Genomic DNA, 14,097 nt, shown 5'->3' on the forward strand with positions numbered 1-14,097 from the left:
AATTAAAAAAATTAACTAACACAACATTTAGAAATCATTCCATTCTACATATACAATCAGTAATTCTTAATATCATCACATAGATGCATATTCATCATTTCTTAGTACATTTGCATCGATTTAGAAAAAGAAATAGAAAGACAACAGAAAAAGAAATAAAACGATAATAGAGAGAAAAAAATAAAATAAAAAAGGAAAAAAAAAACTATACCTCAGATGCAGCTTCATTCAGTGTTTTAACATAATTACATTACAATTAGGTCATATTGTGCTGTCCATTTCTGAGTTTTTGTATCCAGTCTTGTTGCACAGTCTGTATCCCTTCAGCTCCAATTACCCATTATCTTACCCTATTTCTATCTCCTGATGGTCTCTGTTACCAATAACATATTCCAAGTTTATTCTCTAATGTCGGTTCAGTTGAATTTTGAATTTCCTTCTGTCCCATGATGCTCCCCTTCTAAAAGTTATTATTTTCAATACTCTGTAGAACTACAGCTGCATTTTCTAGAGTCTAATTATGATTTAATATCTACCTTTTGTTTATATTATTGTTTTGCTTAAAGATGTTTTCATTTGTCTAAGATAGAATTTTTTGTTTTCAGTAGACCTTTGGTCATTTTATAAATTAGAGGATTCACATATCCAAATAAGGATGTGATAAATGGTTTGTCCATTTTATACTTAATTTAAAAATGGTCTTTTAGTTATGAAGTAAAAAGTAAAACTTCTCAGTTGTTTTAGGTTTTTTGACCGTAGTACATTTTAACACTTTTTTTAACTAAAATTACTCATTCTTTTTTCACCCTTTTGAAATGAAGAAAAATAATTGCTCATCTTATTAAGAAATAGGATTTTAATATTCTGCAGTCTATGTTTATTTTTTTAAGGGGTGGATGGTAGATGATAGATATTTTGTGTGTGTGTTATGTGTATAATTTTAAAAATACCAACATATGTAAAAGCATTTCTGGCAGAAGATGAAGAGTTTTTATAAACCTGTGTTTTTGTACTCCATTTCTTTATGTAAAACTTAACTCTGAGTTTGATGTCTTTAAAGTAGAAATCTGTGAGACTTAAGGAAAGTGATTGGGCCTGTCTATTCCTAACAGTAGTACTGATAAAATTCGGAAGTTAGTAGTGAAAAGTATGAAAACATAGTTTATATAACTTCTGCCATGTTTTTTCTTTCCTTTGAACTTAATAGAGAAAAAATAGTTGGTTATTGTGTGTCTTAGTTATCTACTGCTTTATAACAAATATAACTCCAAGATGTCATAGATTAAAGCATACTATTATTATCTAACAGTTTCTATAGATCAGGAATCTGAGCACCATTTATCTGGTTTCTCTGCTTCAAGGTCTTATAGAGCTCATAGCCATCTTAAACACTTGGCCTGAGGGAAGTATAACTTCCAAGCTTAGTCCCTGTTTGTTGGAAGGATTCAGTTCCTCCTAGCTTGTTGGACAGAGACTGTGCTCAGTTTCTTGCCACATGGGCCTCTTTCAACATGGCAGCAGGCTTCATAAAACTATCAAGTTGAAAGCAAGATAGGGTACCAGTAAGGTAGAAGTCTTTCATAATCTACAGAAATGACATCCCATCTTTTTTTTTTTTTTTTTAGGAATCCATATCTTTTATTTGAGATGGAAACTACTGATTTTTTTTTTTTTTTTTTTTTTTTAGCAAAGCAAAGAAATATATGTATATATACAAAGCAAAGAAAGAAAAAGGCAATAGTTTCCAAAGCACTCTTCAACAAGTAAGTTACAGGATAGATCCCAATGTTTGTCATGGGCTACAATACCATCATTTCAGATTTTCTTTTGTAATATAACTACAGAAATGACATCTCATCATTTTTGCTGTGTTTTGTTTGTTAAAAATAAGTCACTAGTCCAGCCTCCACACTCAAAGGGGGAGGATAAGAATATCAGAGATATACAAAGACAGAAATACCAGGAGACAAGGATCATTGGGAACCATGTCAGAAGTTGCTTGAGATATAACCTTTTTTTTTTTTTGCCATAGTTATAAAAATAATGATGGACTGAGAATAAATAAATTGACAATCTTAATTTTTTTTTTTATTTCACAACCCACTATTCATGAATTTTTTTAATACGGATAAATTTCTCTTAATACAACATTTTATTTTCCTTGCCTTTCTATTTCCTGAGTGTCACATATAGATACTTTTGTTTGACTTTTCGTATAAATTTGGATGGAGTTTATTTCATCTTTATTGAGTTGCTTAGCAGTGCAATTAGAAGGAAAATTTAGAATCTAATCCAGTGGTTCTCAAAGGTCCCCAGGTCAGCAACACAATTATCGACTAAGAATTAGGAGATGATAAGGCCCTGCCCCAGACCTGTAAATCAGAAGTTCTAGGGATGGCGCCCAGCAATCAATGTTTGAGGTGTTGAGGTATAAGGAAAAGGATTTTTGAGATGAATTTTTTTCTTTCCTTACTTCCATATTGTTGACAGAAGTGAAATACCCAGTGAGTGATTTTTAGGTGAGAATGTTGACCTTACATAATATAAACTTTTCAGTTGCAGGTTGAAAATACAAAATCAAAGAATGGATTCTATAGTGTTTCACCAACTTGCTTCAGTGAACATTTACCAATAAAGTTTTACACTGGAACAATGTCTTAGAAGTGGAGTCTCCATGCTATTTTTCTGATGTACAGCTATTGATTGAAAAGACATTTGTACAGCGTGATTTCTCTTTTCTTAAGTTTTTCAGTTCCTTTCAGTTGATTCTTTTTGGGGGGGGCGGGGTGCATGGTCTGGGAATCGAAACCGGGTCTCTCATATGAAGGTGAACATCTACCACTGAACCACCCGTGCACCCTCTGGTAGATTTTGTGTGTGTGTGTGTGTGTGTGTGTGTATGGTCTGGAAATCGAACCTGCGCCTCTGGCTTGGCAGATGAGAACTGTGTGTGTGTGTGTATGTGTGTGTGTATGGTCTGGAAATCGAACCTGCGCCTCTGGCTTGGCAGATGAGAACTGTGTGTGTGTGTGTGTGTGTGTGTGTATGTGTATGGTCTGGAAATCGAACCTGCGCCTCTGGCTTGGCAGATGAGAACTCTGCCTGCTGTGCCACCGTGGCCCACCCCCTCCAGTTGATTTTTAAATCGATCACGTGATGCTATTGTAGTAAGATTAAAATTAAAGGCAGACTAATTTTAGCTATCTTCTTAGCATACTTAATGTCATATATCTTTTATATTCATGTTTTAAGAGTTTAAACTTAAATGTTTTTGAGAACTAAATTTTGAGGGGGCTGAATGGTAATTTCTTAGTTATTTTGGATGAATTCACATTTTAGTAGGCTATACTGAAGCATTAACTGAAGTGATGCATACTGCTCATGTATTCATTTAGGCGAAGTTACTAGGATTAGTGGATACTTGATTTTGGTATAGTCCTTTATCATCTATGCCTAAGAAATAATAGTGTATTTAAATGTGAAAACTAGATCAAATAGTAAAACCCTATAGTGTTATCAAGAAAATCTATACTGTTCTAAATAAAATGATAGTAGATGACAGTTGAACATTTAATATACTCTGCCTTTCTTAGTTTTCCTGTTTAGTTTGATATCTGTGGGACTCTGCTCACTCGTATTGTTTCCTGGATTTTTTTTTTTAATCTAGTGATTTAGGAAGTAGCAATGTAATTTCAGGATGGATGAGAATGTGGTTTAGTAGACTCTTGTTGGGGCCTAATGATTTTTGATGGCTGCTTTATATATCTTTTTTCAATTTTGCTGTTTTTTTTAAGTTCAGCATATCATTTTATGACATGGATGGTTGAGTCAGGTTTTCCAGTCTCCGTTTTAAGGCCACTTGTTGACTTAAGATCTTTTTATATAAACCTTTCACTCTGGTAAAACAAGCACATTGGAAAAATTTTAAATAAGTTATTAGCAAATGTTACCATCAACAAGAAAGCAGTTGTAAGTGATTTGTTGTATTATTTTTTCCCATGCATACATACTTAATGAGTTAGATTATTTTTTCCTCTAGTTTTGGACTAATTTTAATGCATTTTTAAAGATAGTATTTAGTAAAACATTCTAATTATGTTGAAGTTCTTTATGGTGTAAAACTTTTCATGAAAAAGTTGTTTTATAATTTTTCTATTTTCCTACTTAGAAATCTGTTGTTTTACAGCCCTAAAAGTTGTTAGTTTGCATGCTACATAAATTGACTTTCATTTATCTCTTAAATTTAAAATGCTGAATTTAATTTTAGTGCTTACTAAACATTTATAAATAAACTTTACATTACAGTTACAGACACTTTTGAGCAATGTAAATTGACAATGTTTACACATAATTCATAAAGTTTATAATGTGTGCAGATAATTAATGAGAACCACTCAAATTAGTAGACACCTGTAGAAGTAAGTTTTCACATTTATCTTAATGTGCCTTGGGGTGTCTATATACATGAATTGGCTATATCTTCTTTCTCTTCTTCCCCCATAACAAAGGAAATATTTTAACTTTCTCCCACTTCTGTGGACCACAGTAAAACATCCAAATCTACATTTGAATGTCCCACAATGTATTTAGCTTTGCAAAAGTCAACATAGTCATCATCTTCAGGTTACCTTGTTCTACCTAAAGAAAGAGCCTATTGATCAATTCCTCTATTAAAATGTTAAAATGTAAGTGTATTTGTTGGAAATAAGATCAGACAGTGATTATTACATTTAGTTTGTTGATTTCAGGGGTTTGATATTTGTATCTCTATAAACGCACTTTCTAACTGATCTCTCACTTCATTTTTGATTATAAGTAGTGGGGTAAACCATATATGACCAAGTTCTTAGCTTGGGTTTTTATCAGGAAAATTGGATGCTATACATGAATTGTTGGTCCTCTGCAAGAAATCAGAATGATTCTCTTGAGTGATTATGCCAGGATAATGAGGCCAAGGGTTTTATTTCAAAGTTTGTTTTGGTGATGGCATAAATACATAACAGGTTATGAAATCCAATTACTATATTAAATTTCATCACTTGTTTTTTAGGTATTCCAATAACTGTACCACCTCCAGGTAAAACTTTTTTCATGTTTTCTCCATCATTGTTAATAAACATGAAATTTCAAGTTTACAGTTACAGGAGGGACAGTGTTGATGCGGATAGAATATGGAATAGGCTTTTGGGATTTCAAGGTCCTATTTTCAGCTCTGCCTTTGCTTCATTCTAGTTTTTATTAAGATATTTAGTTTTCTTAAACCTGTCTTACCCGTTTTTGTAGAAATAGAGATTCTGGGAAAATTCTCACCATACCAATTTGTGAAGAAAGCAGTATAGGAAATAAAATATAATTTTTATTAAAAATGTTCTTCAGACTAATAAATTTTTTATATGATAAAGTTACTAAAAGAGAAAAGAAAGATAATTTATGTTGACCTCATCATGACTTTTGTCTTCCGGCATAACTCCGTATCATGAGAAAATATATTCTGAACCAGTATAGATAGTATTCACAACTGGTCAGGTGGTTGTTCTTAGAGTAATGATTGATTGCTCATTGTTGTAAGGGTATGATCAGTAAGAGTTTATACCTAGCCTAGTGTTGTTAATCACATTTTTGTCAGTTACATTTTTACATTGTGATAGCAAGTATGTTTCCTGAGTTCAGTGCTAAATAATAAGGATATATGAAGAAAATAAGAGGTGTGATTGCTTAAGGGTGGGTCTAAATTCAAAATGATTTTGATAAACAGAAATAGTGAAATTCAGATAACATAGAATAGTATACATATTTAGATGTGGGATAGAGACACTGATTGTGTATGAATGTGGTTGAATAGGACTTCCCAGAAAACATCATAATGGAATTAATAGCATGGTTTTTATAGTTTAAAAAGCATTGTGGTTGTGAGGCTCTATAAAATAGGATTGTGGACTGTAGGACAAATGTGTTAATTGCTTAACTTTATACTTGTAATATGTTTAAAAGAGTAGTTAAAGATCCTGAACCTGGAAACAGTAAAGATAAGCGTGGTAAACGTAATGGTTTGAAGCAGGGCCCAAAATTTATTTAAATGGATCTTTGAGAAGGATTAAGAGAACTGTGATTCATTTTTTTACATAGTATGCTAAAAAGGCAGTTTTTAGTGGAGTGCTTTCAAATATATAAAGGTTACAGAGAATATGACAGTGGAATGCTTCTTGTCTTCATTCAGGATAGCATATGAATTACGGTATTATGAAAGATTTATCTTATATAAATATAGTACATTTCCTAATAGTGAGGGTTGTTAAAACTTGGAAGGAATTGGCATCTTAAGTTGTGGAATCTCCATATCTCGAGGTTTTTGGTGGGATACTTTATTGCCTATATGAAAGTGCAGAGTAGATTAATTGTTAAGGTCCCTTTTAGCCCTATTACTCTGTGGTGTTTTTATTTAGCTATTGTGAATTATTGGGTATTCCATCCTCATGATAAAAAGATGCAAATTCTCCTGCTGAACTAATCCAAAAACTACGTTATATGCTTTTCTTTGTAAAATAGTTCTTTGGGGTGGTGTTATTTAAAACATATTTTGTGATGGGTGTTCTCAGCCTTAAGCATTTATATATTTGCTGGTAAGATTTTATTTCATAAATTATACATTCTAAGGAAATTTCCATACATCTAAAACTCAGAATATTTTTCAAAGAGGTAATTGCTATTTTATTTGCTTTTCTCCTAAAATATTTCAAGTATAATATATCTGTTGGCAACACTACTGCTACTGTTTTATATATGGAAAAGGTAAGGCATTGAGATTAACTTTCTCATACTCAGAAAATGGGCTGTGTGTGGTGCTGAAAATAAGACCGGGTGTCCTGACTTTCAGTTTGTGCTCTGTGTGTTTATTAGACCAGACTGTTCATATAAAGTTTTAAAGCTCCAGAAATGTGTTTATAAGTTTAAGGTCCATGTTTTTCTGTCCATTATAACATAGAGAAGAAGCACATTTATGTCCCTAAAAAAGTTTAGTGAAGTGCAGCAACTTTGTTTCACTTTTGAGGTTAAATGTTTATAGTCTGTTAACTTTTTTTTTATCTTATGATTGAATGTTTCAGGTTTTCCTCCTCCACCAGGCGCTCCACCGCCATCTCTTATACCAACAATAGAAAGGTAAATCAGTATAGATACTGTAAATTTTTTATTATTGAAAAGTTTTTTTCTTTTTTAGTTCATACGTCGGGAATTAAACCTGGGTCTCCAGCATGGCAGATGAGAATTCTATCGCTGTATTGATAGGCTTTTGACAGAAGAATCATATATATACCTTGGCAGTATTTTCAGATATTTAATTTTGTAAGCATATGTAAATATATGGATATTGCTTTTATATAAAATGTTAGATACATATCCTCATCTCAAAACACAGGACAAAGAAAACTAAATGACAGTGTTGTGAAAAAATAGCTTGCTTTGGTTTATGACATGCTGATTAAAGGAACCCCTAGCTTGCTAAAACTTGGCTCTAGTCAGTTTTGTTTTGTAGGGAATATAAACATAGATTACTGGAAATCATGAATAATGCTTGTGTGTTTGGAGATTAGGTAAGGACAGCTAATATCAGGGGCCATGGTAGAGAAAAGCTGCCTTGTTCCTTGGCTGTCATGCTGCATTTCAGTTTCTAGATGAGGAATTGGCTTCATTCCTCATGGCAGGTCTTATTTTTTGGTACCCTGTACTTATGGTTTACGTTACTTAGAATGCTGCGCTTAAGATACTTCCCTCATGGTTGGCAGTGTGGTGTTTAAGAGGACAGGCTTTTGTTAACCCTTAAGAAAACACCCAGGGTTCTGTCTTAGATCCTACAAAAGTTTCTTGCACACACACTAAGTTTACTTTTCAAAAACCAGCCAGGTAAATCCTGAAACCCAGAGGTACCCATCTCTCCAAGAACTTCACCCAGTTCCATCTCTACATCCCATATTATCGACACCCCTTTACAAAATGGACATAGCCCAAATATCCCTAAAGATTGGGAGAAGAATCAAAGGAGAAGGAGAAGTTTTAGCAGTGCAATTAGGATTTAACAATGAGTATGACTGCTGAATCATTGTATTGATACTTTTTAGTCTCCAGTATCTTGGAGCAGCTAGAAGGAAAAAACCTGAATTGTGGAACTGTAATCCCTACCAAACTTTGAAATATGTTTTATAACTAATTGAAATCTACTTTGAAATTTACTGCTTTTTTGTATAAATGTTAATATTTCGTAATAAAAAGATGTTTACTGAAAAAAAATGTAGGACAGCCATGGTGTTCTGACATTCTTACTCTCTAAAATACTGTCAATATCCATCTATTTTTTTAATTTATTTATTAATTAAAAAAATAAGAAACAAAATAAAACAACATACATAATCAGTAATTCACAATATCATCACCTAGTTGCATATTCATCATTTCTTAGAACATTTGTCCATCTACTTTTTGTTTCCCCAATTTCACACTGTATTTTTATCGTTTCAAACTTATTCCATCAAGACCTTGACAATCACTAATAAATAATAAAGTGTGTGTTTATTCTAAAAAGAAAAAAAGAAGGCATGTTTTGGTACACAGACCTGGCTTGATGTCTGTCTTCAGAATTTGCTATTTTGGGTTTCTTGTTAAGTTTCATGATCTCTCTTAAACTCAGTCTTCTCAAAGTTTTCCAAATGAGGTTGATAGAGTTGTGCAGAGTGACTGTTTCCAAATTATGTGAAGAGGTACAGTTGTGAGAACTTCTACATCAATAGCATTAAAACATGAACACAACTTTCAAAGGAAATAAAATTTGGAAAAGTATGAATTGTAAAAACTAAGGTTTTTTTTTTTATTAAGTCCTTATTAAATACATATTGTCGCAGTCAAAATGTCTAAAAGCAACATTTGATGTCAGTGGGACTGAAATACTGATTTATAACCAATAAAACCAAATTTATCAGATCAAATTTCAACTAAGTTTTAAGTAATCTGTTAGTCTCAAATTTATTTTGCTATTTTACTTCTGAGTTAGGTTAAATTAAATGGGTTATTCAATTTAAATAGTATAGTAAGTTGCATTTTTATTTAAAACTAGGTGTTAGGTTTGTATTTTTGCTATTAAGGAGCCTTAGTGTGTTTGTATTAAAAATAAACTTATAGAACTAAAGGTTATCATTAAGTGTTAGTTAAATAAAAATCGCCATGGTTTTGCACCTGAACTACTGAAATTCAGAACTTTTCTATTTGCAACAATCATAAAACTACATTTTTTCTTTAACAGTGGGCATTCATCTGGTTATGATAGTCGTTCTGCCCGTGCATTTCCGTATGGCAATGGTAAGTACCATTAGTTGCCAAACTTTGAAATATGTTTTATAACTAATTGAAATCTACTTTGAAATTTACTGCTTTTTTGTATAAATGCTAATATTTCACAATAAAAAGATGTTTTAAAAAAAATGCCACTACTGAATTTGAATCAGTAAAGTACTTAAATATTTTTGAAGCAATAAAGACATTCTTCCATCATAAAAATAGTGTCTTACAGAGCAATTAGAAACATTAACTAAAGGAGTAACCAGGTCTACATACCTGCCAGGTTAATTAGAATAACTTTCATTTATTTATCAGCTGAACTTTTATAAATGAATACATGAGGATAATTGTACCTTGCTTCTCCCTAAAAGGATTTTTAAACCATTACTGAAAAGATAGTAGACCATATACAATGGCCTTGTGACAATAGTATCTTTTTTTAATGATCACTTGTATATGGACTTAATACTGAGAATTTTTTACAAAAAAAAAATATCGTAAGTGCTAATGTAGCATTAGCAAAGCTTGGGTGTTCAGGAGATAATGTTGATAAAACAATTAAAAAATGTTTTGACACTTAGACCTTGACCTTCAAAGAGAAATTTAAAGATGTCATATAGTCATTTAAAATTGTAGTAGTGAAAATTTGTCTTCCAGAGGGAGGAGTAAGGGAGAGAGTAACTGATGGGCTATTTTACACTGCATCTTTAAATTTCTCTCCTGTATCTTAAAAAGAAATTTAGATAACAGTTCTTATGTCTAGCTCTTCTACTGTCCATGGATGACAGACAAAATTTTTTCATTTCCTTCACTATTAAACCTCTCTAAAGAATGACTGTGGACTTTAAACTCCATGATAACTAGGTTCCAATCCATGCCCTATAATGCAACTAAAGCCTTTTTGTCACCAAATTCATTATCTTCATTAACCATAGTCTATTTCTTGACTCATGTGGCATCAGATTAACCTAGTTCTTGTCTTTTTCCGTCACTGGTTTATTTTTTCTTCTAGATCATTTGTCTTAGTCCTTTTTCTGGTGTTACTTCTTGACGAGTTTATCCTTTCCAAGCTTCTAATAACATTTTCTGCCCATCTCTTGACAATTCATTTATTCCTTCATTCAATTAAAAAATATTCTGAATTGTATCACCTCTGAGGTATACAGCAGGTAGACATAATACCCTTGTGTGCCCTCAGTGAGTTTATAGTCTAATGGAGAGGCAGGCAAATTGAAAAGAAAACGTAACATAGTGATAGAAGAGGGCGTCATGGTAGCACAAAGGAGGGATCTCCCACTCCATAGAAATTTGACTACCATGTTGTACAAAGACATGGAGAGAACATAGTAGACTTTATGAACTAATCAGATGTGGTAGGGCTGGAGTATAGAGTATGTGTACTGAATATATAGAAATGACATACATTTGTATCTTATACTGAGGGCTGAGAGGAATCATTTCAGAGTTTTATGCTGAGTAGTGAAATTGCTAGATTTACATTTGCAGAAGATACAGTTCAGCTACTTACTGTAGGGAAATTGGATTTATAAGGTAGGTAGAACGGTACCATTGTCAAAAATACCACTTAGATTGGGAGAACAGATAAGAAACTTGGAATAATCTAGAGGAAGTGGTGGCCTGTACTTGAAGTAGTACTAGTGGGGATGGAAGAAAGTAAAAAAATGCCAAAGGTATTTATACACTGTGGGAATATAAAAACCTTGGTGAGAGATCATATGCAAGTACCAATCATATTCTCCTGCCTGCCTTCTAGATATCTATATCAGGGTGTCATAGTAGTCTACCATCAATCTACACTGTAAGGTGAGGACATTAGTGTCTAATAGAACACTAGAATTTTGATCAGCTGTACTTTTACTTATAGCATTTATGTTCTATCCTGTAGTTCTTACCTGTGCTTTTATAGGTCTTTTAATCAAAAACCTAAACAATGATCCATATTTACATTATTATAACTGTAATATTGTCTGCTACAGAGATAATTAGAACGAACACTGAAACCTCTCAAGCTGAGAGAGTTCTGATGGCAGGTAAATTCAAATTACCATCTTAATTTATTCCCTTACACTTCATCAGTTGTGTAAAATCATGTTTTAGCTGATATTTAGACCATGACTTTCTCTACCTCAAGGACATAATGATATTTTTCAGTACTTAAATTTTTCTTCTAAAAATTTTCAAGTTGCTTTTCAACTCCTTAAGCTGTCTGGAATTCATTTTTGCCTATGGTATGAAGTGAGGACCACCAGTCCCAACGTCATTTATTGAATAGTCTTACCTTTCTCAAAGAATCTGCAGTATCATCACTGTAGTACATCAGGTTTCCATTTATGGGTGAATCAGCTTCTGGGCTTTCTAGACTGTTCATTTGATTAATTTGACTATCCTTGCGCTGTGTGCCATACTATATTAATTATGTATTTATATTAAATCTGTATCTTACTCGGTAAACACTAGCTTAATCACCTTCAGAGGTATTCTAGGGCCATCACTTTCCATATACATTTTGGAATCAACTTTGCAGAGTCAGGATTTGGACCCATTCAAAGTTCTTGCTCTTAATATACCATTTTTGAACTTCACTAACCCCCAAAATTAGTCTCTGTAGAATTCATACCTGTATTTATAGCAGTGAGTCTGTCTGTAAACAAGGAATAGCTTTCCATAGATGTTCTTTCATGTATTTCAGCACACTGTGAGACTTACCTTCGTATACTTCTTGCATATTTTTGGTTAGATTTAGTCTTGGGTAATACCTAATGTTTTTGTTATTGTTGTAAATGATAATCTTCACTTGAACTCTGTGTTTTGTTTTTTACATATATTTAAAAACAGTGTTGAATTTAAAAATATGTATTGATCTGGTAGCCAGTAACCTTGCTGAACTCTGTCACTGTAATTTGTTTGTACAGTCTGTTTAGGCAGTAATATTATCCGTAGGTAATGACAGATTTGTTTTCTCCTTTTTGAAATTATAACCACCCCCACCCTTTTCGTTTGTCTTATTGTTTTGTGTAGGACTTCCATATGGTGTTGAATTGAAGTACTGAAAGTGGCATTCTTGTCGTGTTCCTTCTTTTTTTTTGGTAAAGGAAATACTTCCAGATTTTACTATGAGGTTTTTTTTATAGATCCTACATTGATTAAGGAAGTCCCTTTTTCCTGTTTAGTTTCCCAAGGACTTTTTAAACTGTGAATACATATTCAGTTTTTTTTAATCAAATGGTGGATTTTTCAGTTTGTGTCTGTGCCTCTATCAGCTTTAAGGACTCTCTAAAAATGTAGGCTATTTTTTAGATATCTGGAAGTTTAATTCTTTTCTATCTTCCTGATGAGTTATATCTTCCACCTTCATGTAGTCGTCTTCTTTTTTCTCAGGTAATGCTTTGTACTACCCTGCTTTGTCATTCATATAATGACCTTACTTTGGAGGGGACAGGGAATGTATTAATATTTTTGTTATATTTTTAACCCCTTTCATTTTATTTTTAACTATTCTGTTTTTATTATTGTATTCAGAATATAGTTAGATATTTTTTAAAGTATGGGCTAACCATTTGTCTTTTAGCTAATGTATTCAGTCCCTCTTTTATTATTCTAGCCATTGACCTATTTGTACTGTCCCCTTCCTGCCTCACCATCCTTTCCAAAAAGCCTTAACTGACTAGGTTTTCGGTTGATTTTTTTAATTCTATTTTTCCCCATATTTGAAATTTTACAAAACTTTTTTTTAAGTGCTTAACTGTTGAAGTTTATTATACATACTTAACCATGTATAGTTAAGCGGTTTTCAGACTAGGTTTGCCGTTAATACTGTGACCCTGTTTTTATTTCTCCTATCCTAATTTACATTCTCTTGTGGCCCATTATTTTAATTTACCCTTCAAAAAAGAAAAATTACTATTGGATATTAGATTTGTTTGGATTTGGATATATGATTATCCCTTCTTTACATCTTAGATCTTTCTCAGGTTTTCCTGAGTATATGACAAAGCCTATTGGCTATGAATTTTCTTCATTTTTTATCTATTGAATGACTTTATTTTATTCTTGATCTTGAAATACAGTTTGTTGTATTCTAGTTTGGCAGATACTTTCTTTCAACACTTTGAAAATATTCTATTGTATTTTGGTTTGCATTTTTTATGTTAGGATATTACATTTAGTCTAATTCCTGTTGCCCTTGCAAAAAGAAGGATCTTTATGTTTAAGATTTGTTGTTGGATCTTCCCCCAAACTGTGGGTATTGAGCGTATGTTATTTTTCTCTTCTTTTTAAAATGTTACTGTTGTACTCTATGAACATTTTTGGTGGGAGTTTAGTCTTATTTTTCTGTACCTTACTGTTTTGTCATCTTCTTTTGTAAATACCATAACTTTTATTTCTTAATTATTCTGTTTTTTTTTTCTTTAGTTGCTTTTCCCCACCTTCCTGGTTCGGCTCCTTCTTGGCCTAGTCTGGTGGACACCAGCAAGCAGTGGGACTATTATGCAAGAAGAGAGAAAGACCGGGACAGAGAAAGAGACAGAGACAGAGAGCGAGATCGTGATCGTGACAGAGAAAGGGAACGCACCAGAGAGAGAGAGAGGGAACGTGATCACAGTCCTACACCAAGTGTTTTCAACAGGTGTGTTGAGTATACAGGAAGGTGTACACATGTATTTCATTTACATTTTAGAATTTATATGGTGTGTAGATGGCAAATCCAATTCAGTTGGAGAAAGATTTCTTGAAGAGCAATTGGGAAAATCA

General features: G+C 32.6%; 1 protein-coding gene across 17 annotated transcripts in view; it reads left to right on the forward strand.

The window, feature by feature from the left end:
• Window positions 1-14,097, forward strand: part of FIP1L1 (factor interacting with PAPOLA and CPSF1) — a 78,708-nt gene that overhangs the window by 51,669 nt on the left and 12,942 nt on the right. For 9 of the 17 annotated variants that reach the window (XM_077136865.1, XM_077136869.1, XM_077136877.1 and 6 more), the window contains 3 exons: window positions 7,104-7,158; window positions 9,290-9,345; window positions 13,759-13,972. In XM_077136865.1, the coding sequence (XP_076992980.1) occupies window positions 7,104-7,158; window positions 9,290-9,345; window positions 13,759-13,972 (325 nt within the window). Of the gene's footprint in view, window positions 1-5,050; window positions 5,078-7,103; window positions 7,159-9,289; window positions 9,346-13,758; window positions 13,973-14,097 lie in introns of all 17 variants that reach the window. The other 8 variants (XM_077136867.1, XM_077136875.1, XM_077136864.1 and 5 more) reach the window with 1 other exon arrangement.

This window comes from Tamandua tetradactyla, chromosome 19 (genome assembly GCF_023851605.1).
Source record: "Tamandua tetradactyla isolate mTamTet1 chromosome 19, mTamTet1.pri, whole genome shotgun sequence".
Taxonomy (NCBI): Eukaryota; Metazoa; Chordata; class Mammalia; order Pilosa; family Myrmecophagidae; genus Tamandua; species Tamandua tetradactyla.